At 39.1% G+C, this 11,612-nt stretch overlaps 1 protein-coding gene across 1 annotated transcript; it reads right to left on the bottom strand.

The window, feature by feature from the left end:
* Positions 1–8,009: 8,009 nt before the first annotated feature.
* LOC130956995 (uncharacterized) lies at positions 8,010–8,522 on the bottom strand. Its single transcript, XM_057883908.1, has one exon. It carries the CDS (start codon positions 8,520–8,522, stop codon positions 8,010–8,012), a length of 513 nt encoding a protein of 170 aa, XP_057739891.1.
* Between the last annotated feature and the right edge of the window lie 3,090 nt (positions 8,523–11,612).

Genomic DNA, 11,612 nt, shown 5'->3' on the forward strand with positions numbered 1-11,612 from the left:
TCATCCATGCGGTCGCGTGGATCGATTTGTGCCATTAGCGCGAGGGCAGCATCGCGGTCGCGCAACTCTTTGTTTGAAATTCATATTGCCAAATCTTTGGGTGACGCGGTCGCGTGGTTGACGCGATCGCGTGGATGGCCTAAATTTGAAAACGGTGCGGATGCGTGAGGCACGCGTTCGCGTGGTAGGGCTTGTGGTACTAGCACGAGTTCAACCCAATTCCAGCTCAACTTTCGGCCATACACCATTTTTACATCGATTTTGAGGCACGCGTTCGCGTGGGAGCATTTTGCCCACATGATGCGGATGCGTCAGCGACGTGGTCGTGTGGACCAATTTGTGCCAAAGGCACGCCTCCAGCGGCGCTCTCGCGTGGCTCTCTGTTCGATCTTGTTTTCTTCCCAAGGCACCTATGACGCGGACACGTCGGTAACGCTGTCGCGTCGCGTGCGAAATTTTTTTTTGTGATGCATTATGCAGAATGCAATGAATGTTATGCAAAATTCCAGGTTCAATCAAAACTCAAAAACAGAATAAAATTTAAACTGAAAAAAAAACGATCATACCATGGTGGGTTGTCTCCCACCTAGCACTTTTAGTTAAAGTCCTTAAGTTGGACATTCTGGTGAGCTCCTTGTTATGGTGACTTATGCTTGTATTCATCCAAGAATCTCCACCAGTGTTTGGAATTCCCACAGCCTCCGGGATCCCAAACTAGGCGCAAAAAGCCTTCAAGCAAGCTAAAGCAAGTGACAAGGCCCTAAGAGTATTGATTTCTAGATTGAATTCTGGGGTCCCAAACCTTGCTTTTGTACCCGTATTCTTGTTGATCATTATGATTCCATCCGGGTAGCAAGCAGTCTGAATTCTCACTGAAGCAGCCAAACAACTTCCTAGACCCATTCAGTTGAGCTCTACACCAACCTTTGCGTTTAAACTTAAAGCTTCTAACCATAATGAACCTTGCAGGGTAATTCTTACCACTGACCATCTTCCTCTTACTCTTGATGGCACAGAGAGCTCTAAGTTGACCATCCGTCTCCAGTAGCCCATATTTAAGTGGGAAAGTAAAGGTCAAGGATAAGAATTTTACCCACTTGAATGTTGTGTTGGACGGTAATGGCCTTGAGAGAGGTGTTTCTAATGATCTTGCAAGCTCCACTCCCTTGTGCTCTTCTTTGACAACATCCACCTCTTTGCAATCTTCTTCAATATTAACCTCTTCCTCTTGGTGGATTTTTTCCAATTCAATCTCTTCTTCATTGTGCACCAAGGGCAGGGGAGGTTGTGCTTCTTCTTCTTTCATCTCCATGTCAAGTCCAATGGGAGAGGACACAAATGTAGATAAGAATTCATCAATGATCGAATCCATCTCATGACCATCCCTTTCAAAGTCTTCAATCATGAGATGCCTTGGAGGTTGTACACCTTCCTCAACATCAATTTCAAATGTCTTTGAAGGAGGCTTTATAACTTGACTTTTCCATGGAGGTTCAGCATCTCCTAAGTCTTGAACCACTTCTTCCTCTTCAATGGCAGGCGTAGCTTCTTCCAATTGTTCCAATACAAAGTCGTGCTGCTCACTGTGCACTGGGGTTTCCAACTTCTCCTTCATGCCACGTTCTTCATTAGATTTTGCATATGAAGCCATGGGGGTTCCTTGAATGTCGGAATGTTGGAAAGGTAATCGATTTATCACTTGATCCAGGTGTTTAAGTATGAAATCGTATTCCTCCTTGATGGCTTCTTTTCTATGATAACTCCCTTTAACTACTCCTTTATCTGCAAAGGTCTCTTCTACCTTCACCTTTAGTGCCTCCTCTAGCTCTTTATGAAATATGGATTTGCAAAGATGATCCCTTCTCTCTTGTTCCATGTCATTAGCATCAGTGGGATCATGTTGCTCTTCGATTGATAGATGTTGGTGCTCTTCCATGGATGGTGGTGATGGGATGGGGAGATCATTCTGTGGTTGAGATGGAAGTGCACTGGAGCTTGAGGGTTGAACATTGGAGGTAGAGGGTTGGTCCATGCGGGATATAAGATTTTGGAGTGTAGAGGTGAGACTAGTGAGAGAAGTAAGTGTGTTCTCCATGGAGGTTTGGGGTGGATAGGAGGGTTCAGTATTTTGGAAAACAGATTCATAATACGGAGCTGGTTCTTTTTGATAAGGATATGGAGATGGTGAATATTGATGTGGTGGTTCTGGGTAAGGTTCATATGGTGGTTAGTGTGGTGGATATAGATTAGGGTCATCTGGAGGTGAATGACGGAAGAGGTCTTGTGAGTATGGTGGTCCAAAGTCATGTTGAGGAGGGGGTTCATAGGCATATGGTGGTGGTTGTTGATAATCAAAAGAGCGTTCACCATAGCCATTGCCTTGATATGCATCACAGAATGGTTGTTGATAGTCCATTGGAGGTGGTTGTCGCCATGAGGGTTGATCAAATCCTTGTGGCTCCTCCCATCTTTGATTGTTCCAACCTTGATGCCTGTTCTCACTGTAGTCTCCTCTTCCTGCAACATAGTTGTAACCAGACTCATAGCCAAATGGGTGAGAGTTCATAATAGTAGAAAAAAAATAAAAACAAAAATTAACAAAAAGAAAATATTTTGAAAAAAAAAATGATTTTTGAAAAAAGATAAGATAAGATTTTGAAAAAGATATGATTTTTGAAAAAGGATAAGATAAGATTTTGAAAAAGATAAGATAAGATTTTGAAAAAGATATGATGATGATTTTTTTTTTTGAAAAAGATTTGAATTTGAAATTTGATTTTGAAATAAGATAAGATAAGATAAAAATTTTAAAATAAAAATCTAATTTTTTTTTTGAAAAATATTTACAATAACCAATAATAAGGCACACGTTTGCAATTCCCCGGCAACGGCGCCATTTTGACGAACAGATTTTTGCTAGTAAAGAATTTTATAAAAAATATAATCGCGTTGTAAGTATAGCTTCTAAACCAACAGAAAATCTTTTTGTACAAACGTTTGGTTGTCACAAGTAACAAACCCCTTTGGAATTGATAACCGAAGTATTTAAACCTCGGGTCGTCTTCTCAAGGAATTACAGGGAAGTGTGAATTATTATTGGTTATGCAAAGGTGTATTTCGGGGTTTTGAAAACAGTTTTGAACAAGAGAAATAATTACAGGAATTAATAAATTAATAACTAATAAAACTCTTGACAGGATATAAAAACTGGAAGTCCTATCCTAGTTATCCTTATCAATGGTGATGAGAATTATATTTTTGCTACCACTAAGTCAACCTCTAACTATGAAGGTCAGTTAAGTAGACAAATCAATTTAACACCTAAAGTCCTAGTCAACTCCTTACGGAAAGACTAGAGTTATAGGAATCTAAATTAATCAATAAGATAGTAATTATCAATCACGACGAGTTTAACAATTCAAGAGTTACCAATTAATCAACCAAAGACAAAAGGGAAAAATCTAAATTATTTATATAATAAAGAGAAGAAAGCAATCATGAGTCTGAAATACCTCAAATTATATTAATTTAAGAAAATCCTAAAATGAAAAGTTCATAAACAAATAAAAGAGAAAATAAATAAAAAGAACATTGAACCTGTGATGAAGAAGTAGAAATCCTAATCCTAATCCTAAATCCTAAGAGAGAGGAGAGAGGAGAGAACCTCTCTCTCTAAAAATTACATCTAAAACCTAAAATTGTGAGTAATGATTGAATGAATGATTCTGCTCCACTCCCAGCCTCTAATCTATGTTTTCTGGGCCAAGAACTGGGTTAAAATGCGGCCCAGAATCTATGTGGTGCACGAAATTGTGATCATCAATGGCGCCATCAACATGGTACGCTCAATTGCAATCTCAACTCTTTATCACAACTTCGCACAACTAACCAGCAAGTGCACTGGGTCGTCCAAGTAATAAACCTTACGCGAGTAAGGGTCGATCCCACGGAGATTATTGGTATGAAGCAAGCTATGGTCATCTTGTAAATCTCAGTCAGGCAGATTCAAATGGTTATGGATGATTTATGAATAAAGCATAAAATAAAGAGAGAGATACTTATGTAATTCATTGGTGAGAATTTCAGATAAGCGTATGGAGATGCTTTATCCCTTCCGTCTCTCAGCTTTCCTACTGTCTTCATCCAATCCTTCTTACTCCTTTCCATGGCAAGCTGTATGTTGGGCATCACCGTTGTCAGTGGCTACAGTCCCGTCCTCTCAGTGAAAATGTTCAACGCGCTCTGTCACAGCACGGCTAATCATCTGTCGGTTCTCAATCAGGTTGGAATAGAATCCAGTGATTCTTTTGCGTTTGTCACTAACGCCCAGCCTTCAGGAGTTTGAAGCTCGTCACAGTCATTCAATCATTGAATCCTACTCAGAATACCACAGACAAGGTTTAGACCTTCCGGATTCTCTTGAATGCCGCCATCAATTCTAGCTTATACCACGAAGATTCTGATTAAGGAATCCAAGAGATATCCACTCAATCTAAGGTAGAACGGAGGTGGTTGTCAGGCACACGTTCATAGGTGAGAATGATGATGAGTGTCACGGATCATCACATTCATCAAGTTGAGGAACAAGTGATATCTTAGAACAAGAATAAGCCGAATTGAATAGAAGAACAATAGTAATTGCATTGATACTCGAGGTACAGCAGAGCTCCACACCTTAATCTATGGTGTGTAGAAACTCCACCGTTGAAAATACATAAGAACAAGGTATAGGCATGGCCGTGAGGCCAGCCCCCAAAACGTGATCAAAAGATTCAAAGATCTAAAGATTCAAAAAAACAATAGCAAAAGGTCCTATTTGTAGAGAACTAGTAGCCTAGGGTTTACAAAGATGAGTAAATGACATAAAAATCCACTTCCGGGCCCACTTGGTGTGTGCTTGGGCTGAGCATTGAAGCTTTCATGTGTAGAGAATTTTCTTGGAGTTAAACGCCAGCTTTTGTGCCAGTTTGGGCGTTTAACTCCCATTCTTGTGCCAGTTCCGGCGTTTTACGCCAGAATTCTTGAGCTGACTTGGAACGCCTATTTGGGCCATCAAATCTCGGGAAAAGTATAAACTATTATATATTGCTGGAAAGCCTAGGATGTCTACTTTCCAACGCAGTTGAGAGTGCGCCAATTAGGCTTCTGTAGCTCCAGAAAATCCACTTCGAGTGCAGGGAGGTCAGAATCCAACAGCATCTGCAGTCCTTTTCAGCCTCTGAATCAGATTTTTGCTTAGGTCCCTCAATTTCAGCCAGAAAATATCTGAAATCACAAAAAAACACACAAACTCATAGTAAAGTCCAGAAAAGTGAATTTTAACTAAAAACTAATAAAAATATAATAAAAACTAACTAAAACATACTAAAAATATACTAAAAATAATGCCAAAAAGTGTATAAATTATCTGCTCATCACAACACCAAACTTAAATTGTTGCTTGTCCCCAAGCAACTGAAAATCAAATAAGATAAAAATAAGAGAATATGCAATGAATTCCAAAAATATCTATGAAGATCAGTATTAATTAGATGAGCGGGGCTTTTAGCTTTTTGCCTCTGAACAGTTTTAGCATCTCACTCTATCCTTTGAAATTCAGAATGATTGGCTTCTATAGGAACTCAGAATCCAGATAGTGTTATTGATTCTCCTAGTTAAGTATGATGATTCTTGAACACAGCTACTTTATGAGTCTTGGCCGTGGCCTAAAGCACTCTGTCTTCCAGTATTACCACCGGATACATACATGCCACAGACACATAATTGGGTGAATCTTTTCAGATTGTGACTAAGCTTTGCTAGAGTCCCCAATTAGAGGTGTCCAGGGTTCTTAAGCACACTCTTTTTGCCTTGGATCACGACTTTATTTTTTTCTTTTTCTTTTTCTTTTCGTTTTTTTGTATTCACTGCTTTTTCTTGCTTCAAGAATCATTTTTATGATTTTTCAGATCCTCAGTAACATGTCTCATTTTTCATCATTCTTTCAAGAGCCAACATTCATGAACAACAAATTCAAAAGACATATGCACTGTTCAAGCATACATTCAGAAACAAAAAGTATTGCCACCACATCAAAATAATTAATCTGTTATAAAATTCAAAATTCATGCAATTCTTCTCTTTTTCAATTAAGAACATTTTTCATTTAAGAAAGGTGATGGATTCATAGGTCATTCATAACTTTAAGGCATAGACACTAAGACACTAATGATCATAAGACACAAACATAGATAAACATAAGCATGAAAATTCGAAAAACAGAAAAAATAAAGAACAAGGAGATTAAAGAACGGGTCTACCTTAGTGATGGCGACTTGTTCTTCCTCTTGAAGATCTTATGGAGTGCTTGAGCTCCTCAATGTCTCTTCCTTGCTTTTGTTGCTCCTCTCTCATGATTCTTTGATCTTCTCTAATTTCATGGAGGATGATGGAAACTCAAGAAAAGATTGGTCCAAGAAGCTAGATGATGCATTTCAGGCCTATAGAACAGCTTTCAAGACACCTATTGGCATGTCTCCATACCAATTGGTGTTTAGAAAGGCTTGTCATCTACTAGTGGAGCTTGAACATAGAGCATTCTGGGCTCTAAAGATGTTAAAGTTTGATAATCAAGCTGCTGGGGAAAGAAGACTACTACAACTCAATGAGCTAGAAGAATTCAGATCTTAAGCTTATGAGAATGCCAAGATTTACAAGGGGAAAACAAAGAAATGGCATGATCAAAAGCTGACAAGAAGAGAGTTCGTAGAAGGTCAAAAAGTGTTGCTGTACAATTCAAGGCTCAAGTTCTTCCCATGGAAGCTAAAGTCAAGATGGTCGGGACCCTTCACAATCCTTAAAGTCTCTCCCTATGGTCATGTAGAGCTTATGGAGGATAAAACACAGAGGACTTTTACTGTCAATGGTCACAGGCTTAAGCACTACTTGGGGGACTTATTGGATGAGCAAAGAGTGAACTACACCCTCAGCTGAAGAGAGAGAATCGACAAGCTAATGACGTTAAAGAAGCGCTAGTTGGAAGGCATCCCAACACTCATATCCTTTCAATTTCATGCTTTCTAGTGTAGTTTATGTTTAGTCACTTAGATTGCTTAATTTTCAATTTCAGTTATTTATTAGTTGATAGTCCTTTGATTTGTTTTTGCTCATAGTTCCCTAGTTAATTGGGATTGTAAAGTTGCATGTTACTCTATTTGAGGTTGGTTTATTGGGTTGAGAAACTAGCTAAGGAGCTATGTTTGGTATGGCCACTAACCTACTTAATTTGAGCTTACATCAAACTAATTGGATTAACCTTGGGAGTAAGCCCAAAATTAAGTTTGGTGTGGCCACCATCATAAGAAATTCATATGAGCAGCCCAATTTATTTAGATTTGAATGCAATTAGTAATTTGGTGGGTGTATAAATGACCACTTTATTATGTACGTACGAATTGGAAGTGGTCCTTCCTTGTGGCCTCATTGAGCTTCCTATAATCTATGCATATGCGCCATCCAGTCACTATTTTTGTTGGTATCAATTCATTTCTTTCATTTGGCACAACATTGACTCCTCCTTTCTTAGGGAACACTTGAACAGGGCTCACCCAAGGGCTGTCTGAGATGGGGTAAATCACCCCTGCTTGCCATAACTTCAGCACTTCTTTTTGCACTACTTCTTGCATTGATGGGTTCAACCTTCTTTGTGGCTGCCTTGAGGGTTTGGCATCTTCCTCAATGAGGATTTTATGCATACACATTGAAGGACTAATTCCTTTTAAATCTGAAAGTGTCCATCCTATGGCATCCTTGTGTTGTCTCAGCACCTTCATAAGCTCCTCTTCTTGCTCTTCCCTCAGGCTTGAATTAATGATAACTGGATATGTGTTATTGTCACCCAAGTAAGCATACTTCAAGCTTGGAGGCAGAGTTTTCAGTTCTAACTTTGGTGCCTCCACTTCCCTTTTGCTTGCCTTGTCTAGCATGATTGAGCCTTCTATGCTCTCTCGTGGTAGTTCACCACATGATGCTTATTGATCTTGCTCCATTATTTCTTCACATTGTTCTTCTTCTAAAACTTCTTGAACTAGCTTTTCCATTGTGTCCACCATCATGCATTCACTAATGGATTCCTTGGGGTAGCTCATTGCTTTGAAGACATTGAAGACCATCTTCTTTTCATGCAGTCTCAAGTCTAACTCTCTTTTATGAACATCAATTATAGCTCCAGCAGTAGCTAGAAATGGTCTTCCTAGAATGATTGATGTGTTAGCCTCTTCCTCCATATCAAGTACAACAAAATTAGCTGGGAAGATGAACTCTCCCACTTTAACCAACAAGTCCTCCACTACTCCATGAGGGAACTTGAATGTTCTATCAGCAAATTGAAGAGCCATTCTTATTGGTTTGGCCTCTTCAATCCTCATTCTCTTCATCATGGCCAAGGACATAAGGTTGATGCTAGCTCCCAGATCACATAATGCCTTTACAATGTTGATATCCCCTATAATGCAGGGGATTTGGAAGCTCCCAGGGTCCTTCATCTTTTAAGGAAGCTTCTTTTGTATGATGGCACTACATTCCTCTATGAGCACCATAGTTTCCTTTTCTCCCCAGTTTCTTTTCTTGGTTATAAGCTCATTTAGGAACTTGGCATAGAGGGGCATTTGCTCTAATGTCTCAGCAAAAGGTATGTTGATTTGGAGCCGCTTAAAGATATCCAAGAACCTAGAAAACTGACTGTCCTTCCCATCCTTTCTCAACCTCTGTGGGTAGGGTGTCTTTGGAACATAAGGCTTCAAAGTTTGCTTGGGTGGAGCTAGGGTAAATGTATCTTCTTCTTTGTTGATTTCTGGGTCACTTGCAGCTTCTTCTTCTTGCTTGTTGTAACTTGAGGATGCTTCATTCACTACCTTTCCACTTCTTAGTGTGATTGTCTTGCATTCTCCTCTTGGGTTGACCATTGTATCACTTGGAAAGGTAGTTGTAGATATTGGTATTTTTTTAGACAAGCTCTCTAGTTGTGACTCCAATTTTGAAATTGTTGTCCCTTGGTTTCTCATGTTGGATCTGGCCTCCTCTTGGATTGCATCTATCTTCTTCTCAGCTTACAATTGTCTCTCTGCAACAGTCGCAATACTCCCTGCCAATTGTGACATAGCAGCCTCCAATCTTGCAAAGTTGTTACTGTTATCACATGGTTGTGGGGTTGAAGAAGATACATCTTGAAAATGGTTGTTGTATGGTTGTTGATTGGGGTGGTAGGGTATATTATGTGAGTTGTGGTAGGGTATATTGTTGTTTGATTGATGGTTAGGATTGTGGTTGTTATATTGTTTAGAGTGGTATGGTTTGTGATCTTAGTTGTGGTTTTGTTGGTTTCTCCACCCAAAATTAGGGTTGTTCTTCTAACCTTGGTTGTATGTTTTGGCATTGGGGTCATATGGTTCAACTTCTGGGGTAGCTTCTTCTTGTGGAGGTGCTTCAACTTGCATAGTTGGGACTTGGTTATTCTCCATCTGCTTAGTTAGGGCTGCTAGTTGAGCTATGATCAACTTGTTCTGAGCTAACAGAGTATCCATGGAATTGAGCTCCATTACTCCTCTTTTTTGAGTTTTATCAGAGGCATAGAAATACTTATTGTTGACAACAGTTTCTATGACATCCATGGCCTCTTCAATTGTCTTCTTTTTGTTGAGGGAGCCCCCTGAAGAGTGATCTAGGGCCTTTTTGATTCATATGATAGCCCTTCATAGAAAATGTGCAGCTGTACCCATTTATTAGACATGTCCAAAGGACACTTTCTTGTCAAGTCCTTGTATCTCTCCCATGCTTCATAGAAAGTTTTCCCATCTCGTTGTCTAAATATTTGCACCTTAGCTCTCAACCTATTGATTCTTTGTGGAGGGTAAAATCTTGCTAAGAACTTGTTAACAACATCCTCCCAAATGGTAAGGCTTTCTTTAGGGAATGATTCCAGCCACTTTGATGCCTTGTCCCTAAGAGAGAAGGAAAACAAGAGCAGTTTGTAAGTGTCTGGATGAACACCATTTACCCTCACAGTATCACAAATCCTCAAGAATGTGGTTAGATTTTGGTTGGGAACTTCTTGAGCATTTCCTCCAAAGGAACAATTATTCTGAACAAGAGTGATTAGCTTTGGTTTGAGCTCAAAATTATGGGCATGTATATTGGGTCTCAAAATACTACTCCCATAATTCTCAGGATTGGAATTTATGTAAGAGCCTAGCACTCTCCTTTCTTGTGGAGCATGGTTGCCAACTGCTTCTTCATGGTGATTGTGTGCTTCTCCTTCCATGGTTTGAGTTGGATTTTTTCTTCTTCTTCACCAACCATCCTTTTGTCTCTTGCCACTGCTTCTCTTTTCAATATTAAGAATGTTCTCTCTGGTTCAGAATCGTATGAGGTTACAGCTCCTCTTCTCCCTATCATACACAACACAAAACACACTCTAAACAAGAGATTAGCACCCAAATAAGTCCATATTTTTCGATATATTTTGGCTTGATTTGAATGAATTTTAGTATATGAACTCGCACTTAAGCACCAAAATAGCACACTTTTGTGTTTGATCCTTAATTTGATCCTAAATGTGAAAACATGCAATTTTGTGCTTTAATAGAGCAAATTAATTCCACTTTTATGTCATTCGATGCCGTGATATGGTTTGTGAGTGATTTTAGGCCTTGAAGGCAAGAATGGATGGCCAAAAGTGGAAGGAAGCATGTACAAGGGAGAAAACATGAAGAAAACGAGAAAAAGCACACACAGCGAGGCGTGCGTGCGCACGAGCATCTGTGCGTATGCACAGGAGGATTTTCAACCGATTGTGTGGACGCACAGACCCAACACGTGATTTCATTAATGAAACATGTGCAGCACGTTTTCTGAGGCCTTTTGGTCCATTTTGGAAGGCTTGAAGGCTGAATTCGAGTGCTATATGAAGGGGGATTCAACACAACTCAAGAGAGCTCACTTAGATAGTTTTAGATAGTAATTAGGAGTAGGAGTAGGAGTAGTGTAGCATTACTCTCTTAGGGTTTTATTTCAGTTTCCATTTCAATTGTAGCATTTTAAAGCAAGCTTTGATCTTTGATTTTGCCTCTTTAATTGTAAGTACTTTCAATTTCCTCTTTAATTATAGCACATTTACTTTCATTTGCCTAGGTTCAAGTTACTTGTTTATAATTACAATTTTGAGTTCTTGAAGTTTCGATTAATGAATTTACTATTTTATGCTCTCTTTATGTTTGATTGCTTGTTTATGTTCTGTTTTGTTGATAGTTGGTTATAGTTTTCCATATTCCTTTACAATTTCCCATGTTTTACTTTTATGCACACAAGGTGTTTGTGAAAATGCCAACCTTAGATTTTGAGTAGATTTTTATACCTTGGCTTGTGGGTTGAATTCCTAGGATACTAGATTCATAATGTCTGACATTTAGTGGTAATTCTTGGGTAGTTAGTTGACTCTTGTTTCCATTGACGCTAGCCTTTTATCAACTAATTTGGTAAGTTGGTTAGGACTTATGGATTAAAGTCAATTATGCTTGCTTGACTTACTCCTCGATGGTTGGGGTTGACTAGGAGAGATTGACTCATCATAATTATCA

Source organism: Arachis stenosperma, chromosome 10, assembly GCF_014773155.1.
Source record: "Arachis stenosperma cultivar V10309 chromosome 10, arast.V10309.gnm1.PFL2, whole genome shotgun sequence".
Taxonomy (NCBI): domain Eukaryota; kingdom Viridiplantae; phylum Streptophyta; class Magnoliopsida; order Fabales; family Fabaceae; genus Arachis; species Arachis stenosperma.